Here is a 21,448-nt window from a genome sequence, read left to right as displayed (position 1 = left end):
TCTTATAGGTGTCCTGAACGGCAGAGCGGTGCCCACTTCCAGCCCTGAGCCCGCTGGAGTCTTCAGAACTAGAAGTAGTTACAGTCATTCACTGTAAGCTATATTATATATATTACTTGTTTGATGTGAGTAAGGGTGCTGGGTGGTTGGAGAAGGTGGGTGGGATGGTAAAGAGAAATTCTGTAGGTGATGTGGGCGGTGCAATATGTGGGTGGGGCTGTGTGTGGGTGTGACTTGAGGGTGGGCGGGACACAGGGGCCCCATAATCTCCTATTGCCCGGGGGCCCCATGAGTTGTCAGTACGCCCCTGTTCTAGAAATATGCCATCAATGTGTCCCAGATGGGAGTACACCGTAAAACACGGAAGACTTACATTGTGATGGAGAAAATTGTGCGTCCTGTCGTACGGCCCGGTCCACCGTGGAGTCTGGTAGACACCAACACTAATACGCATGATGATCTAGTCTCCTTAATGTGCATCCATTAGGAGGAAAGTGTCCTTAAAGAGGTTTTCCGATATATATATATATATATATATATATATATATTTTTTTTATGAGAACCAATCTTCTGGATAGGTCATCAGTATCTGATTAGTGGGGGTCCGACACCTGGGACCCCTGCCGATCAGCTGTTTGAGAAGGCACCGGCTCTCCTGTGAGCTCCACGGCCTTCTCTCTGACTTCCCTAGGGTGAGTGACGACACATTCATCAGGAGCAGCTCAGCCCCATTAAAGTGAATGGGGCTGAGTTGTAATACCAAGTACAGCCACTATACAGTGTACGGCGCTGTGCTTGGAGAGCTGGGAGAAGGCCGCGGTGCTCACAGGAGCACTGGTGCCTTCTCAAAATGGCTGTTTGGCAGGAGTCCCGGGTGTCGGACCCCCACTGATCATATACTGATGGCCTATCCAGAGGACAGCAGAGGTTGGCCAAACTACACCTCTGACTTCATTCACTTCCTGTTCTGCACCTCGCACACTTCCTGTTCTGCACTTCGCACACTTCCTGCTCTGCCTATCTCCTCCTTGCACTCTGCACAGAATATATAATTTGTTCTGGTCCAAAAAATGCAAGAAAAAGCAGTTAAAATGAAGCAGAGAACTCCCATTATTACCGTTTTTATGAGCAAAGTCCATGGAGAGGGTAGGCCGAAAAATAAGTCAGAATGGGGCTGCAACCAATGGTGGCAGAACAGAAAGTGGTGTCAGAAGGAGTTATAACATGCAGCAGTAGTTGTTGATGAGACCTTCTGTGTTCAGAGCAGATGGTTTAAGGGGTTTTCCGGGACTCATATATTGGCGACCTATACTCAGTATACAGTAGGTCAGACTCCGGCACTCCCACAATTAGTTATTTGAGGAGGCCACAGCGCACTTGTGAGCGTTTAGGCCTTTACTAGGCCAGTGACATCATGATCATCAGTCACATGGCCTGGGGCTGGGCTGCAATACCAAGTACAGCCACTATTCAATGCGTGGCGCTGTGCTTGGTAAACTGTGAGGAGGAGGGCAGATATTCTTGGTAGTCCCAAGAGTTGGACCCCCACTGATCAGATATTGATGACCTATCGCAAGGATAAGTCATCAATATATGGTCACAGAAAACCCCTTACACTTGCATTCATGGGAACAGAGTGACAGAAATAATGGTGACTATGTTAAATGATCTTAACAGGTCCATTTGACATATTTCCTGTAGTTTCTCTACTAGGGAGCACCAATAGCACATGCTGCCTACAGCCCAAACCAGAGTTCAGTAGGCCACTTCTACCATCTGGCTGGAGGGCCTGCACTGGTAGACAGGCTCACCTCCAATCAGTATCTTCCAGGCGGCTCTTGGTGATACCCATAATAGAAGGTATTATTTGTTCACAGCCTGGCTCAACGCCCCCTACAAACTCAAGAGACTGTGCAGTGGGTACTCTCAGAGTACCCTAGTCTAATGTTTCAGGGTCAATCAGCTATTGAAGGGCAGTTGCTAGTTTACCACGGAAGCATCAACCTTGGGCTGTAAAAAGGGGACTTGACATGAAGTTCCTTTTAACATCCCAACATCTAGAAGGAATCTAAATATTACCAGAAAAGCAGCACACTAAAACCTAGGATATTGACAGACCTGCGTATCCCAACGGACCTCAAAACGTCCATACATTCTCTTGTCATGATATAAGAACTTCTGTTAAGGGCATGCTCGGTGATGGTTCTATAGATCAAGGAGAGGAACCAACCTAGACTGCCTGGGCTATACCTCATAAGCAAGGAAGAATGTTCAAATACTGAGCTTGGTAAATTTACTGCACACCGTGGCATGTACAGTCTACAACCGTCCACCTTAGTTTCAACACTGGTGCCAGTATGGGAGCAATGGGATCCACCATCAAGAACCATTAAGAAGGATAATTGATCCTGAAATTGAGTCATGCCAAGTGACCTATAATATCTCCAGAACTATTCCATAGGACCTAAGTTCTTGATATCAAGTTTTCGAGCCTTCTCTTAGCTTTTGTCTCCTCACGTGGTCCTACATCTACAGCTGTGGCTTGAGGTTTCGGAGTTGATGTGAAGCAAGGTTGTTGTTCTTGGATAAGTCTTCCCTTCACAGAAGGAGGCAGAACCCCTGTAGATAATAAGTGGTAACCTCTTGTCTCTGGAGTCTCTGTAATTCCAGAGTCATCATTGGTTATGTCGGACTCTTCACAAAGACTTCCCACGTCTTCTGCAATGCTTCTGTGGAAATTACTGTTGATAGCCTGACCAAGAATAGGGCTGACGCACATAACCGGGAGATCCTGGTTTTCTTCTGGTTCAAGTTCTTTTATAGGGCTTTCAATTGCTGCTTTCTTGGGAACCTCTACAATGCATACTGTCCCATTGCCAGATGGTATAATGCCATCTGTGTGGGCACTGAAGTACAGTGTGCCACTCCCAATCATCCCGTTGCTTGGAGAGCAAGCGGTAGCCACCTTCCCAGTGCAACCACTAGGAGGTACATTATCAACCATGCCATCTTTCACTACAGAGTTTTGAAGACTTGCATACGTAGACGATTCTTGTGGACCATACTTGTGTCCTTGACCAGTGTTCACTGGTGTTTTCCCCAAAGACCATGATTCAGACATCAAGGAGCTGCCTCTACCATGATCTTCTGATACACTATTATTCTTGACCAGAGGTTTTTGGGTATCTGCTCCACCTTCAAGACAGAAGAGGTCTCCAATGCCACCATCACCAAAGGCAGCGTTGATTTTTGAAAGGTTTCCAGTTTTCATGGCCAGCTTCAGAAGCAGGAATCGATGGTGCTTTTCAGCAACCTTCCTCCAGGGAAGATCTTCCTGTTCAACCATTTCCTGGTCTGTAGTCTTTGGACTTAAATTTTCTCTTGGAAATGCATTCTCTTTCCGAGAAGATTTATTCCACCATTTGAAGGAGTAAGCAGACTCATCCTCCCTACCATGATGGCCCGATCCAGTTTTTTTGAAGCTCTGGGAGATTTCTGTTGATTTGGGGTGCAGGAGGGTGTAATATATAATTAACGCAGCACAGCCTGCAAATCAGAATAGAATGAAAGTTACCACATGGAAGGAAAGAAAATGTAAAACATTAATCCCTTAAAGAGCATCTGTCAGCATGATCAACCCTATTAAACCAGGCATACAACCTGGTAGGGTAGATCATGCTGATAAATTGCATTTTTATTGACATGCCAATGCGCTTACTGGAGCACCAAGGGGCTGGCCAGAGTCCTCAGAGCACCAGTTAGTAACACCCCTTGAGCTTTGGTCCCTCCCTCCTTCCACTGGATTGACAGGGCTAGATATCTTGTCTAGCCCTGACTTCTTGTGCCTGAACCCTGTCTCCCAGTCTCTGCACTTGCTCATTGGATCTCCTGCTGCTGTCCAAGCAAGCAGCGAGACATGTAATTTCATAACTCTGCTGTATCTCACTGAGCAAGCGCCAAGGTCGAGGGTGAGGGGTTTACGAGGCATTCTTAATATAGGAAGTGGAAGTCTAAAGGGGCAGAGGAACGTTACACAGCCAGGTGGGCAGCAGGTGGTCACTGGATAGACATTAACTGTGAGAACGGGACAGGAGGATGGGTGCTCCGTTCCGTGGTAAAGGGGGCACCAGCAGCAGGCTGACTGGTCTCTTATAATAAACATATCAGCACTGTCCACCATGCATGTGTGCTCCCCCCGCCATGGTGTACGGTCACACAGATATGCTGTCACTACTGCTAGTAATCGGACTTGCACTTAGTGAGGAAGCACCCACACCGGAGATACAGCTCAGTTGTGAGATGCCAGGTCTCAGCACTTGTTTTAAGTGCCGCAGGAGATCCAATAAGCAATCATTGGGATTGGCTAGATGAGATATCTAGCCCTGTGAATCCAGTGAAAAGGGTGAGGAACTGAAGCTGAAGGGGTGCTACCAACTGGTGCTCTGAGGGCTCTGGCCAGCCCCTTGGTGTTCCTGTAATCTCATTTGCATATGAATAAAAATGCAGTTTTATCAGCAACGGACTGCCATAATAAGGGTATATTTTTTATTAGCATGATCAACCCCACCAGGCCTGGTTCAATAGGGTTGATCATGCTGACAGATGCTCTTTAAAGACAAGTGTCCATGGTCTTTAAAGAGGCTGTCCAGAATTTTAATATTGATGACTACAAATATCTGATCAGCGTGGACAGACAATCGGCTTTTACAGAGCAGCTGTGGCACTGAAAGTAAATATTAAAATCCTAGACAACCCCTTTAAAGAAGCAGCAATTTTAGGCCATAACATTATCCTTTGTTTTTTGTTGGCCAAATCAGGGAGGCCAGGGGCATACACACATGGAAGATCTAGGGCCCCTCTTTAGTCCACTGGCTGCCATGTAAATACCGAATGATTGCGTCACGCAGACTGGTCCACAGAGGGCGCTACTAGTTGCTGTGGACACTACTGTCCATGTCATCTGAGGGGTTAAATGCCCAGGCTTGGCATTATCGGTGATGCTAGTTGTTGCAGCAGATTGTCAGCTGGCATCTGCTGAGGGTGGTGCGGGCACAGCTGCTGTGCCTATACCATCCCCAAGTCCTAAACATACTACTATACAGAATGGCACCAAAGGGTTACAGCAAAAACAACTAACTTCAGCCAACGTGTCAGACTGTTTGCTCATACAAACCATGGGAAGGCTTGTGGTCAGGTCTACGCAGAAGGTCTGGCGGATTCGTTGCAGAAGTTTCCATCCATCTGACCAGCGTCTGCTGCCACATTTTCATTTCCAGACATATCTGCAACCAGTCTGCCAGGTGTGAATGTGACCTTCCACCTCCCCGATTTCTCCTGTGCCTCTCTCATTCAGGTATTCACGACCCACCACCCACCCACCAACTTCTTGTCTCCAAACCTTCAAGGTGTAGACACACACGTGGCAGTGTCGTTAAAGGGGTCTTCTGATCACCTACCCACTGGATAGATGATAGAGGATGTTCAAGGATGGTCTGACCGCCGGGACCTCCAGCAGTCGTGAGAACAGGGGTCCCAGAGTCCTCTGTGTGAATGGAGCACTACTGCGCAGGCATGGCCACCACAGCATTCACATTTGTGGGACTGACAGATGGCCGGGCACTGTACTTCATCAGTCCCATAGAAGTGAATGGAGCAGTGATCGCGCATGCGCACTACAATGTATAGAAATACTGCCTGTTCTCGCAGTGTATAGTGCACTGGCCAAATACATGACCGGAACGTCAGTTGAACCCGTTGTGACACAGTGAAAGGTTTGGTCTGGGAAAACAGGCATTTTCCTCCCAGCATGTGCTGCTGGGCTGATTTACAGCCAGGTGAGGTCAAATACCGGACCGGATTTTCAGTGCCGGTCTGGGTTTTGGCAGCACCTGGCTGTCCTTAAATAACGCATTTTCGCCCCATAAGACTCTCTTTCTAAGTGGGGGGAAAATGCCCCTGCGTCTTATGGGGCGAATACTAATGAAGAACTTCCATTATGGAAGCGCTTCTTTAGTACCAGAGGACCGGGAAGCGGTGAAGGCTCTGTACTCACCGCTTCCTGGTCCTCGGCTCAGCTATCGGCTGTGCAGGGCGCTCTGTGACCTCACACTATGCGCCACAATACTCAGCCAACAGCAGGATGAAGAGGATCGCGATGGTGAGGAGCGGTGGCGTCCAGGAGCAGGAGAGGTAAGCGAGGGGGCTGATGGCTGAAATATAGGGGTTAATATATGGGGCCATTCGCACAATCATCTCCACAACAACCGGGTTGCAGGTCCAAACGTGAGGTTTATTTTCACAGAACAAAACATACACCCTGCCCGTCTGGGCTCTAACTAACAGGAGTATTCCTACCTCACTTATAACACTGTGCATACACGGTACGACAATGCAGCTTTTTTAGCCTGTGCTCCAGCACTTCCTAGGCTGCAACAAAATCCAGTCCTTTTGGGGGATTGTGGCCCGGAAGTCCGCCTGTCTCTGGCCTTGCGACAGTCACTTCCCGGACCTCGCGGAGTCCCCCAACGTTCCGGCTAACACCTAGCCCCTCAGCCAGCCCGGCTGAGACCACTCTCCCAGAGACTCCAGCAGGCCTCTGTTGCACAATGAATCTCTGATAACACACACTCCTCTGACTGACACACTGGGAAGTGCTTTATCGCAGCCTGATTAGAGCAGACCTCGCCTGCGATCAACTCAGGTGAAAGGGAATACCCGTGCAGGAAGAGTGTGGACTGGCAGCTCCCTCTACCAAGCCTAACTGCCAGTCCACGTAAAATCCAGCCCAGAAAATGTATACAAAACTGTCTCAGTGCTGAGACCACTGCCACACTCTGGATTTTATCTGTCTCACCCATCTGAGGTACCCGAGTGGGACAACACGCCTTCCAGCACTGTACACCTTACCACACTGGATGAAGGCTTGCTACCTGTTTGGTGTGAAAACAGGTTGGTGCTGCTATGGTCAAGGACTCTTTGAGGCAGAATTGCGGCATGGTGTGAATTACCACCAACACCGCAAGGTGACTTTTTGCTTGTTTATGACTGCTTGTTTTGTCACTTGCCTAAAGTGTGAATAAAACACTGAACTGTTTGATCCAAAGAACTTGTTGTTGCCTCTATACTGCGTCCGCTAATCCTGTCTACCAGAGCGAAACCCCACACCGTCTACATTGGGCAATGACCATCCCCGATAGCAGAAGTTGGTAGGAAAAAGGGAATGGACATGTTGGGTTTCCACATGCCTCTCCATTCAGGACAGTGTGCTGACGTTCTCCCATTACTAACAGCAGTGGTCTTCTTTATCCCCTTCACCAGTGGTGACAGCAGAACCAGCTCTATTCTCTCAGCATTTACAGCAATGGAATGCCTTTTCCCAGCAGTGCTACCTTGTCCCATCAAAGCTCATTTCCCCCAGTAGTCCCAGCAAAGCTCCATTCCCCCAGTGGTCCCAGCAAAGCTCCATTCCCCCAGTGGTCCCAGCAAAGCTCCATTCCCCCAGTGGTCCCAGCAAAGCTCCATTCCCCCAGTGGTCCCAGCAAAGCTCCATTCCCCCAGTGGTCCCAGCAAAGCTCCATTCCCCCAGTGGTCCCAGCAAAGCTCCATTCCCCCAGTGGTCCCAGCAAAGCTCCATTCCCCCAGTGGTCCCAGCAAAGCTCCATTCCCCCAGTGGTCCCAGCAAAGCTCCATTCCCCCAGTGGTCCCAGCAAAGCTCCATTCCCCCAGTGGTCCCAGCAAAGCTCCATTCCCCCAGTGGTCCCAGCAAAGCTCCATTCCCCCAGTGGTCCCAGCAAAGCTCCATTCCCCCAGTGGTCCCAGCAAAGCTCCATTCCCCCAGTGGTCCCAGCAAAGCTCCATTCCCCCAGTGGTCCCAGCAAAGCTCCATTCCCCCAGTGGTCCCAGCAAAGCTCCATTCCCCCAGTGGTCCCAGCAAAGCTCCATTCCCCCAGTGGTCCCAGCAAAGCTCCATTCCCCCAGTGGTCCCAGCAAAGCTCCATTCCCCCAGTGGTCCCAGCAAAGCTCCATTCCCCCAGTGGTCCCAGCAAAGCTCAATTCCCCCAGTGGTCCCAGCAAAGCTCAATTCCCCCAGTGGTCCCAGCAAAGCTCGATTCCCCCAGTGGTCCCAGCAAAGCTCAATTCCCCCAGTGGTCCCAGCAAAGCTCAATTCCCCCAGTGGTCCCAGCAAAGCTCAATTCCCCCAGTGGTCCCAGCAAAGCTCAATTCCCCCAGTGGTCCCAGCAAAGCCCAATTTCCCCAGTGGTCCCAGCAGAGCCCAATTCCCCCAGCAGAGCCCAATTCCCCCAGCAGAGCCCAATTCCCCCAGCAGAGCCCAATTCCCCCAGCAGAGCCCAATTCCCCCAGCAGAGCCCAATTCCCCCAGCAGAGCCCAATTCCCCCAGCAGAGCCCAATTCCCCCAGCAGAGCCCAATTCCCCCAGCAGAGCCCAATTCCCCCAGCAGAGCCCAATTCCCCCAGCAGAGCCCAATTCCCCCAGCAGAGCCCAATTCCCCCAGCAGAGCCCAATTCCCCCAGCAGAGCCCAATTCCCGCAGTAGTTCCAGCTTTGACCTCCTTTCTCTCAGTACTTCCAGCTTAGATCCCACTTTCCCCAGTAATCCTAGCATTGCTCCCTGCCCTCAGTAGTCATAGCAGAGCCCCCTTCCCTAGTAATCACAGATCTACCTCTACACCATCCATGACAGCACACATCAGGGCCTCCCCAGTAGCCACAGCAAGGCCTTTTCCTCCTTCCATATACCTATTTCCAGCAAATGCCGCCAACGGGCCCCTTCTCCGGCTGGAGGCTTCATCTGCGTAGTGACAGATCGATGAAAAGAGTGTACAGAGTAGACCGTATGGGACTGCTTGTAGGAGTCCCACGTGTATAGAGCCCTGGTCATAGACAGTCTCTTTAAAAAACAAGGTACGTTGACAAGAGCCGCTTGCTGACGGTTTCACTGCACAATAAAGATATATTACACAGAGGTAGAACTTTACACTGGCAGACGACATATCCAATAGGAATCATGGGGCAGGGTCACTTTAAAAACTTAGTAATTTCCCCGACGGCCATTTATTGCAGAGAGTGTCTACAATTACACAGATTTTCCGGAACAAATGGAATAAAGCCCTGTGGTTTGGTCTCTCACAGTGGACGCTCCTGATAAGGAGCCGTCAGTCCGTTCCGCTGGTAACAAGGCAGAACCTGTTACAACCCGTGACTAACTATTCACACACTCACCAATGAGAAATCCTGACAGGATGGCCACGGACAGTTTGACGTTGCTCCACACCGCCCCCTGCAGGAAGTCTGTGGCCAGCAGCAGCAGAATGCAGTTTTCTAATAACATGATCTACGGGAGGAGACAAGGGACACAACATTACAGAAAATCTATATTCCATACACGGCGCAAAACGCATTACGTCAGACCTAAGGTGCAAGTATATTAACCCTTCCTGAGCGAGTGTTTCGCGATCCAAGAAAGAGCTTAGATCTAAGAAAAAGTTAAATTCTGGCGGTTAAACCCTTGTGAGGTCAAGGTCGGTGGCGATGGCAGCTTTGATGAGCTGACTGTTGTAATAAGCGTCTTGATAGTAAAATAACAGCATCAAGATGATTGTGAACGATGATCGCCAAGTTCACTGATTTACTTAAAGGAGTTGTCCCATCTTGGACATTGGGGGCATATCAATAGAATATGCCTCCAATGTCTGATAGGTGCAGGTCCCACCTCTGGGACTTGCACCTATCTTTAGAATGGAGCCCACGAAGCGAAGGAGGGCGCACCACGGATGTGCAGCCGCCCTCCATGCATTCCTATGGGAGCACCAAAGATAGCTGAGCTGCGCGCTCAGCTATTTTCATCGCTCCCATTGGAATGAATGGAGGGCGGCTGTGCATTTGTGGTGCGCCCTCCTTCACTTTGTGGGCTCCATTCTAAAGATAGGGACCCGCACCTATCAACCCCTTTAAAGAAGCACACCCACAAAATTCTCTGACCTGTTAGAAAGATGCATCATGTAAACTGTAGGGACTGTATTTGTGAGTTATAACCTCCCTCCTGAACCTCAGCAGTGTCATGTGACTGGACAAGAAGTTATGTGTGGACAGGAAGTCAGTCTCTCTATGTATTCCTATGGGAGCCTCAATGTCAGTCTCATAGGAATGAATAGAGAAGTAACTGACTTCCTGTCCTGTGTCAGTTGGAGAGTCGGTCACATGACACAGCTGAGGATCAGCAGGGAGGTTATAACTCACGAATACAGTCACTGGTGAGAAGATTACATCATGTACCTTTCTAACAGGTCAGAGAATACAATTTTTTGTGGGAGTGCTTCTTTAACCAATTAGTGACTAGAGGAGGGTCCCACCATCCATGATGTCCTTGGGCCCTGAAGGGACAAGGGACAACCAGTCACCATTCAATGACAGCAAGCAGAGATCTTAAAATGGGGAGGAATAAAAGCACAACCAAGGCACATTTATCAAAATTATCTATAAGAGTAACCGTTACCCATAGCGACCAACTACAGCACAGTTTTAATTTTACCAAAGCAGTTTAACTCCTTAAGGACATAACTTTTTTGATTTACCATTCACATAGCCATATCAGGACTTATTTTTTTTGTGGGATAAGTCGTATTTTTCAATGGCACCATTTAATCTACCATGTCTTGTATTGAAAAACGGGGGGGGGGGTTCTTTGTGGGGTGAAATTGAAACAAACAAACAAAAAATATATATATATTATGACTAGGTTTGTGGGTTTTGACATTACGGCGTTCACGATGTGCTAAAAATTGCATAATGTCCTTATTCTGCGGCTCAATAGGATTACACCGATAAAATTGGCGAATTGCCCGTTTTTATTTTTATTTTTTGTTAAGGCTAATTAGGCTAATTAGCATATTATAAAAGTTTGATTTCTGGCGTAACGGGGGCATAGATAAAAGTAGGAATTATACCTGGTGACAGAAACCCTTTAACGAATACATTAGGATGAAGCAATGACGTCTCCGATACATAATGCGTCCTTACCACGTAAAAGATGGCAACACGATACCGGGAAGGTCCGTCCCTGACGTTAATAAAGCAGAAGATGTAAACCGCACCGAGGAGGATATTGAACAGTCTCCAGTAACAAGGTGTGGAAATGACATCGGTCTGCTGAGCCACCAGCCAGAAGGACATCACCAGCCAGTGAGCGCCTGCGGGAGACATGGCGTCAGCTACATGCAAAGGAAGAACTAACCCCCCCCCCCCCCATCCACATAGCCATAACATTAAAACCACCTGTTTAATACGGTGTATATCCCCCTTGTGGCAACAAAATAGCTCTGACCCAATGCGGCATGGACTCCACAAGACCTCTGAGGAGTCCTGTGCTATCCGGCAGCAGATCCTTTGAGCCCCTTAGGGGAGGTTTCATGGATCAGGCTTGTTTTCAGACGATCAGATTAAGATTTGGAAATGTGGAGACAAATCGTCACCTTCACCTCTTCGTCATGTTCCTGGACAGTGTTTGCAGTGTGGCCAGGGCATTATCCTGCTGATAGAGGGCACTGCCATTAGCGGCACTGCTGCCATTAAGGGGCTAACCTGTCTGTACAATGGTTAGGTAGGTGGTATCTGTCCCACCATCCACATGGTGTAAGGTTCCCAGGAGAACATTGCCCAGAGCATCACACGGCCTCCACTGGATTGTCTTCTTCCATACATAGTGCATTCTGGTACCATCTCTCCTCCAGGTAAGTGACGCTCATGCACCCGGCTGTCCACATGATGTAACCCGATTCATTAGACCAGGTGCCCTCTTCCCATAGTGCTCCTGGTGCCATCTCCTCATCAGGTAAGTGAGGCTCACACACCCAGCCGTCCACATGATGTAACCTGATTCATTAGACCAGGTGCCCTCTTCCCATAGTGCACCTGGTGCCATATTTCTTCCCCAGGTAAGTGACACTCAAGTACCTGGCCATCCACATGATGTAACCTGATTCATCAGACCAGTTGGCTTCTTCCCATAGTGCTCCTGGTGCCATCTCTTCCTCAGATAAGTGACGCTCACACACCTGGCCATCCACATGATGTAACCTGATTCATCAGACCAGTTGGCTTCTTCCCATAGTGCTCCTGGTGCCATCTCTTCCTCAGATAAGTGACGCTCACACACCTGGCCATCCACATGATGTAGCCCAATTCATCAGACCAGGTGGTTTCTTCCATTGCTCCATGGTCCAGTTCTGATGCTTACATGTCCATTGTAGATGCTTTCAGAGTTGGACAGGGGTCAGCATGGACTCTCCTTCCGGTCTACAGTTACACCGCCACATACAGAGCATGCTGTGATGGATGTCCTGACCATAGTCAGAAGTAATGTTGTCAGCAATCTGCTCTACAGTAGCTCCTCAGCAGGATAGGACCAGAAGGGCCAGCTTTTATTTCCCACACGCATAAATGAGCTTTTGGCAGTCAAGATCTTGTGCCCGTTTGTCCTTCCTTGAACCACTTTTGGTAGGTACTTACCACTACTTCCCAGAAGAACCCCACAAGACCGGCCATTCTACAGATGCTCTGATCCAGGCGTCTAACAATTCTTACGCTTGACCATTTTTCGTACTTCCAATACGTCAATCTCAAGAGCTGACCATTCACTTGCTGCCTAATACTGGTATGCCCCCCCCACCACCACCGTCACCACGTAATCAATGTTACCGTCTTCCCCTGGTTTTAATGCTATGGCTGATACTGGAAAGAACATGCCCCACATCAGCGCAGAGTATTTCGAGAGAGGAGTGTGCCGAAAAGGTGGTAGAAGACCAGTGGTGACCAGTTAACATGGAATGACTGGGATGGAGACAAGTTGATGTCACAGACTGACAGCTACATAATAAAAAGAGAAGATGCCCAGCAGCACAGAGTATTTTAGGACACGGGGGCAGTGAATTGTCCCCTCCTGTGATGATGTTAGTCAGGACAGGACTGTATGTGACAGTGGGCAGTGTCAAGAAATAAAGTGAAGAATAGGCAACCAGCAGCACAGAGTATTTTACATTAGCCCTCACCTCCTACAGCAAACACCCAGAAGTGATATACTCTAGCAAAGACAATCAGGGCCATCACCCGGGTGCCGATCATACCCATCCTCCACAGTAGCTGGCACAGCACAGATGCCCATGGTAAACAGAGATGCCCAGGCCTCAGGAGACATAGGAAGTGACTGAAGGAGACCAACGCCCAGGAGAGAGATAGGAGACACAGCAGGGCACTGCTAACTGGAAGAAATACGTACAAGAGTTACTTATTATTATAAATGATGTGGAGATGAACGTCTACAGAGCTGTACAGCTTCCATTGAACTCAATATTAAATTCATATGTGGTAGCTCCCCCTAGTGGTGGCAGCAGGCAGCTAGACTTCCATCATCAATTCTAGGAGAGGAGGTTATGGAGCTCTCACCTGCATAGACATCAACATAGTCCAGGGTCATGTATATATACGTCTGTAGTAGAAGCTGGGGCAGGGCCTGTAGTAGGACTTCTATCAGCCGGAGAAGGGAAAGGTCTCCCTGCTTCATCACCAGCTCCTGCTCCTCATTTGCGCTCTTGCCTTTTCTCCTTAGAGCAAGACGAAGTGAATCCACGTGTCTGTCAGGAAAATAAAGACCCATTTAAAGGAGCTTAGGAACCAGCATCTGGACACAGATTCACCCGAGCTTTACAGAAATGCATAGTCCCTGCGTCCTCTCCACATACCAGTTGCTCCTCTATACGTTATACCATAAATGACCACCTGTACTATAGCCAGCGGGGCCCCCTGTTCTTCTACTGAACCCAATTGGGACCATAGAACCCTATGAGGATACAAGATGGGATCGGTACAATAGAGGACGGCAATTCCCATTGCACCCACCTGAAAATTATTAAACTGAGAGACGTGAAAATTGGACATGATGTCATCAGAATCCTTCACATGCAGAGCGTTGCAACCGGCTCCCCTGGCCAAAAATAAATTTTGAAAGTCACTGGCTACATACCGTTTGAGGATCCCAAGCTGAAAGATGTGAGCGAGACTCAGGGTGAAGCATTGTTGATGGCCATCAGCTCGGTACCAGACAAAACTGATCACTTGGATAAGACATCCAGGGAGGAACAGTCCAAGTGTCCATCCTGCCCAGAGGAACTGTGCGGTGAAGAAGTAGTGCACAACCACAGCACATTCTGCCAACCAAACACAACACTCATAAGTACTGAGAAAACTCAGTGTGGACATACAGTACATATGCAGCAATATAACACTGCTGTGCACAGTGAAACCTGCAGATACTACTATAATACTGCTCCTATGTACAAGAATATAACTACTATAATACTGCTCCTATGTACAAGAATATAACTACTATAATACTGCTCCTATGTACAAGAATATAACTACTATAATACTGCCTCCTATGTATAGGAATATAACTACTATAATACTGCTCCTATGTACAAGACTATAACTACTATAATACTGCCTCCTATGTACAAGAATATAACTACTATAATACTGCCTCCTATGTACAAGAATATAACTACTATAATACTGCCTCCTATGTACAAGAATATAACTACTATAATACTGCCTCCTATGTACAAGAATATAACTACTATAATACTGCTCCTATGTACAAGAATATAACTACTATAATACTGCTCCTATGTACAAGAATATAACTACTATAATACTGCTCCTATGTACAAGAATATAACTACTATAATACTGCTCCTATGTACAAGAATATAACTACTATAATACTGCTCCTATGTACAAGAATATAACTACTATAATACTGTCTCTTATCTACAAGAATATAACTACTATAATACTGTCTCTTATCTACAAGAATATAACTACTATAATACTGCTCCTATGTACAAGAATATAACTACTATAATACTGCTCCTATGTACAAGAATATAACTACTATAATACTGCTCTTATGTACAAGGATATAACTACTATAATACTGCCTCCTATGTACAAGAATATAACTACTATAATACTGCCCCCTATGTACAAGAATATAACTACTATAATACTGCTCCTATGTACAAAAATATAACTACTGTAATACTGCTCCTATGTACAAGAATATAACTACTATAATACTGCCTCCTATGTACAAGAATATAACTACTATAATACTGACTCCTATGTACAATAATATAACTGCTATAATACTGCTCCTATGTACAAGAATATAACTACTATAATACTGCTCCTATGTACAAGAATATAACTACTATAATACTGACTCCTATGTACAAGAATATAACTACTATAATACTGCTCCTATGTACAAGAATATAACTGCTATAATACTGCTCCTATGTACAATAATATAACTACTACACTGCGTGCAGAATTATTAGGCAAATGAGTATTTTGACCACATCATCCTCTTTATGCATGTTGTCTTACTCCAAGCTGTATAGGCTCGAAAGCCTACTACCAATTAAGCATATTAGGTGATGTGCATCTCTGTAATGAGAAGGGGTGTGGTCTAATGACATCAACACCCTATATTAGGTGTGCATAATTATTAGGCAACTTCCTTTCCTTTGGCAAAATGGGTCAAAAGAAGGACTTGACAGGCTCAGAAAAGTCTAAAATAGTGAGATATCTTGCAGAGGGATGCAGCACTCTTAAAATTGCAAAGCTTCTGAAGCGTGATCATCGAACAATCAAGCGTTTCATTCAAAATAGTCAACAGGGTCGCAAGAAGCGTGTGGAAAAACCAAGGCGCAAAATAACTGCCCATGAACTGAGAAAAGTCAAGGGTGCAGCTGCTAAGATGCCACTTGCCACCAGTTTGGTCATATTTCAGAGCTGCAACATCACTGGAGTGCCCAAAAGCACAAGGTGTGCAATACTCAGAGACATGGCCAAGGTAAGAAAGGCTGAAAGACGACCACCACTGAACAAGACACACAAGCTGAAACGTCAAGACTGGGCCAAGAAATATCTCAAGACTGATTTTTCTAAGGTTTTATGGACTGATGAAATGAGAGTGAGTCTTGATGGGCCAGATGGATGGGCCCGTGGCTGGATTGGTAAAGGGCAGAGAGCTCCAGTCCGACTCAGACGCCAGCAAGGTGGAGGTGGAGTACTGGTTTGGGCTGGTATCATCAAAGATGAGCTTGTGGGGCCTTTTCGGGTTGAGGATGGAGTCAAGCTCAACTCCCAGTCCTACTGCCAGTTTCTGGAAGACACCTTCTTCAAGCAGTGGTACAGGAAGAAGCCTGCATCCTTCAAGAAAAACATGATTTTCATGCAGGACAATGCTCCATCACACGCGTCCAAGTACTCCACAGCGTGGCTGGCAAGAAAGGGTATAAAATAAGAAAATCTAATGACATGGCCTCCTTGTTCACCTGATCTGAACCCCATTGAGAACCTGTGGTCCATCATCAAATGTGAGATTTACAAGGAGGGAAAACAGTACACCTCTCTGAACAGTGTCTGGGAGGCTGTGGTTGCTGCTGCACGCAATGTTGATGGTGAACAGATCAAAACACTGACAGAATCCATGGATGGCAGGCTTTTGAGTGTCCTTGCAAAGAAAGGTGGCTATATTGGTCACTGATTTGTTTTTGTTTTGAATGTCAGAAATGTATATGTGTGAATGTTGAGATGTTATATTGGTTTCACTGGTAAAAATAAATAATTGAAATGGGTATATATTTGTTTTTTGTTACGTTGCCTAATAATTATGCACAGTAATAGTCACCTGCACACACAGATATCCCCCTAAAATAGCTAAAACTAAAAACAAACAAACTAAAAACTACTTCCAAAAATATTCAGCTTTGATATTAATAAGTTTTTTGGGTTCATTGAGAACATGGTTGTTGTTCAATAATAAAATTAATCCTCAAAAATACAACTTGCCTAATAATTCTGCACTCCCTGTATAATACTGCTCCCATGTACAAGAATATAACTACTATAGCACTGCCTCCTATGTACAAGTATATAACTACTATAATACTGCTCCTATGTACAAGAATATAACTACTATAATACTGCCTCCTATGTACAAGAATATAACTACTATAATACTGCCTCCTATGTACAAGAATATAACTACTATAATACTGCCTCCTATGTACAAGAATATAACTACTATAATACTGCCTCCTATGTACAAGAATATAACTACTATAATACTGCTCCTATGTACAAGAATATAACTACTATAATACTGCCTTCTATGTACAAGAATATAACTGCTATAATACTGCTCCTATGTACAAGAATATAACTGCTATAATACTGCTCCTATGTACAAGAATATAACTGCTATAATACTGCTCCTATGTACAAGAATATAACTACTATAGTACTGCCTCCTATGTACAAGAATATAACTACTATAATACTGCCTCCTATGTACAAGAATATAACTACTATAATACTGCTCCTATGTACAAGAATATAACTACTATAATACTGCTCCTATGTACAAGAATATAACTGCTATAATACTGCTCCTATGTACAAGAATATAACTGCTATAGTACTGCTCCTATGTACAAGAATATAACTACTATAGTACTGCCTCCTATGTACAAGAATATAACTACTATAATACTGCTCCTATGTACAAGTATATAACTACTATAATACTGCCTCCTATGTACAAGAATATAACTACTATAATACTGCCTCCTATGTACAAGAATATAACTACTATAATACTGCTCCTATGTACAAGAATATAACTACTATAATACTACTCCTATGTACAAGAATATAACTACTATAATACTGCTTCTATGTACAAGAATATAACTACTATAATACTGCTCCTATGTACAATAATATAACTACTATAATACTGCTCCTATGTACAAGAATATAACTACTATAATACTGCTCCTATGTACAAGAATATAACTACTATAATACTGCCTCCTATGTACAAGAATATAACTACTATAATACTGCCTCCTATGTACAAGAATATAACTACTATAATACTGCTCCTATGTACAAGAATATAACTACTATAATACTGCCTCCTATGTACAAGAATATAACTACTATAATACTGCTCCTATGTACGAGAATATAACTACTATAATACTGCTCCTATGTACAAGAATATAACTACTATAATACTGCTCCTATGTACAAGAATATAACTACTATAATACTGCCTCCTATGTACAAGAATATAACTACTATAATACTGCCTCCTATGTACAAGAATATAACTACTATAATACTGCCTCCTATGTACAAGAATATAACTACTATAATACTGCTCCTATGTACAAGAATATAACTACTATAATACTGCCTCCTATGTACAAGAATATAACTACTATAATACTGCCTCCTATGTACAAGAATATAACTACTATAATACTGCCTCCTATGTACAAGAATATAACTACTATAATACTGCCTCCTATGTACAAGAATATAACTACTATAATACTGCCTCCTATGTAGAAGAATATAACTACTATAATACTGCTCCTATGTACAAGAATATAACTACTATAATACTACTACCATGTACAAGAATATAACTACTATAATACTGCCTCCTATGTACAAGAATATAACTACTATAATACTGCCTCCTGTGTACAAGAATATAACTACTATAATACTGCTCCTATGTACAAGAATATAACTACTATAATACTACCTCCTATGTACAAGAATATAACTACTATAATACTGCCTCCTATGTACAAGAATATAACTACTATAATACTGCTCCTATGTACAAGAATATAACTACTATAATACTGCTCCTATGTACAAGAATATAACTACTATAATACTGCTCCTATGTACAAGAATATACCTACTATAATACTGCTCCTATGTACAAGAATATAACTGCTATAATACTGCCTCCTATGTACAAGAATATAACTGCTATAATACTGCCGGCTACAGATAAGAATATCTTGCTGTACCGCCCCCTCACTTCTATAGTTACTTTCAGTGGAACAGTCCTTGTACAGCAGATCTCTATGACTGACAGCCAGGACTTCACCGTCCTCCTGTGACCTCAGGATGTGTCACTTTATCCTGGAGTCTGCAGATAACAAAGACTGTCTCATCTCTAATGTATGAGCAGCTCCGCAAGAAAGAGACGTCAGAAACCGGTATCACAATGACTGCTGCAAAGAGTCTGTGAAAGGAGAGAGGACCGAGGGATGACTACTGAAAAACTGCAATGAGAAAGCAGAGCTGGAGCAACAAGAATCAATGTAGTAAACCCCATGAGCTGCACTCACTATTCTGCTGGTGGAGTCACTGTGTACATACATTACATATCCCGTACTGATCCTGAGTTACATCCTGTATTATACTCCAGAGCTGTGCTCATTATTCTGCTGGTGCACTCACTGTGTACATACATTACTTATCCTGTACTGATCCTGAATTACATCCTGTATTATACTCCAGAGCTGCACTCACTATTCTGCTGGTGGAGTCACTGTGTACATACATTACATTACTTATCCTGTACTTATCCTGAGTTACATCCTGTATTATACTCCAGAGCTGCAATCACTATTCTGCAGGTGCAGTCACTGTGTACATACATTACTTATCCTGAGTTACATCCTGTATTATACTCCAGAGCTGCACTCACTATTCTGCTGGTGCAATCAATGTGTACATACATTACATTACTTATCCTGTACTGATCCTGAGTTACGTCCTGTATTATACTCCAGAGCTGCACTCACTATTCTGCTGGTGCAGTCACTGTGTACATACATTACATTACTTATCCTGTACTGATCCTGAGTTACATCCAGTATTATACTCCAGAGCTGTACTCACTATTCTGCTGGTTGAGTCACTGTGTACATACATTACCTAGTCTGTACTGATCCTGAGTTACATCCTGTATTATACTCCAGAGCTGCACTCACTATTCTGCTGGTGGAGTCACTGTGTACATACATTACTTATCCTGTACTGATCCTGAGTTGCATCCTGTATTATACTCCAGAGCTGCACTCACTATTCTGCTGGTGGAGTCACTGTGTACATACATTACTTATCCTGTACTGATCCTGAATTACATCCTGTATTATACTCCAGAGCTGCACTCACTATTCTGCTGGTGCAGTCACTGTGTACATACATTACATTACTTATCCTGTACTGATCCTGAGTTACATCCAGTATTATGCTCCAGAGCTGCACTCAATATTCTGCTGGTGCAGTCACTGTGTACATACATTACTGATCCTGAGTTACATCCAGTGTTATGCTCCAGAGCTGCACTCACTATTCTGCTGGTGCAATCACTGTGTACATACATTACTTATCCTGTACTGATCCTGAGTTGCATCCTGTATTATGCTCCAGAGCTGCACTCAATATTCTGCTGGTGCAGTCACTGTGTACATACATTACTTATCCTGAGTTACATCCAGTGTTATGCTCCAGAGCTGCACTCACTGTTCTGCACAGTAACATATATGAAGAATGTGCTGCCATGAGGGGAAGGAGTGCGGCTGTGGTCAGGTTGTGGGGCGCACATGAAAAGTAAGAGATGGGAGTAAGTGAAGAAGGTGCCAGGCGCTGGGCACGGGATATGGCAGTGGATTGCTGAACTGGTACCATTCAGTGGGCGTGCAGTGTGCCAGGATGGGGGAAGGGCTATAAGAGAAGCACACTCACCCGCTGCGCGCTCTGCCAGGTAAAGTAGAAGAGACACGGCCGCGAACCAGCCTATGCCCCCCGCAGCCGTCATCCTGCTCCCGCCGGGCCCTGGAACCGGATCCCGGATCCGTATTTACCGCTTTCCCGCTAAACCGCCACTCACGGAGCTGACTCCTCCCCTTAGAAGAAAACCCGCCCCACTCACCGCGTTCGTCCCGCCCCTCACGTGCAGGAGCCCTGCCTCTCATCACCCTAGCCACGCCCCTCACTGGTAGACTTCAGCCACACTACCCATCACTCAAGCTGTGACCGCGCCCCAAAGAACTGAACGCTTGCATTACGGCAATTCAGAACCGCTCGAACTCCCCACTGTGACTCCGCCCCTCGAACGCAGAACACGCCCTGATTCGCCGCCATTCATTGTGCTTTGTCCCGCCTCTCAGATGCAATATTCATACACACCACAGAGCCTTGGTCGGAGGATCCGCCCACGCTCCCTAGCCTTCAGAATGCTGACAGTAAGTTCAAGCCTCCCTCCATTGCAAACCACGCCCATAACGTAGGTTCGTTCACACAGAAGCCCGCCCCCTTTTTAACTACTAAATGCCCCGGGCTACATAAATTCTACGTGTGACAGTCCCTCTCCGAAGCTGCAATACCATGATCTGCCTCCAGAGGGCCACAGTCGCCGGCAGACCAGGGCCAGGGGGAATGGTCTGATATGGGTCATAGCTCTCATCTATATTATTTAGGCTCC

The 21,448-nt window shown here is 45.5% G+C and overlaps 1 protein-coding gene across 1 annotated transcript; it reads right to left on the bottom strand.

Moving 5' to 3' along the window:
* Positions 1-991: 991 nt before the first annotated feature.
* On the bottom strand, positions 992-20,858 carry XKR5 (XK related 5). Its single transcript, XM_040430957.1, has 7 exons — positions 20,710-20,858; positions 14,036-14,219; positions 13,459-13,646; positions 13,065-13,274; positions 11,038-11,207; positions 9,241-9,352; positions 992-3,546 (listed from the first exon to the last, which is right to left on the bottom strand). Exons 1-7 carry the CDS (start codon positions 20,780-20,782, stop codon positions 2,465-2,467), a joined length of 2,019 nt encoding a protein of 672 aa, XP_040286891.1. The 5' UTR covers positions 20,783-20,858; the 3' UTR covers positions 992-2,464.
* Between the last annotated feature and the right edge of the window lie 590 nt (positions 20,859-21,448).

Source organism: Bufo bufo, chromosome 4, assembly GCF_905171765.1.
Source record: "Bufo bufo chromosome 4, aBufBuf1.1, whole genome shotgun sequence".
Taxonomy (NCBI): domain Eukaryota; kingdom Metazoa; phylum Chordata; class Amphibia; order Anura; family Bufonidae; genus Bufo; species Bufo bufo.
Note: the sequence above shows the minus strand (reverse complement) of the source record. Positions and strands in the feature narration are given on the sequence as shown.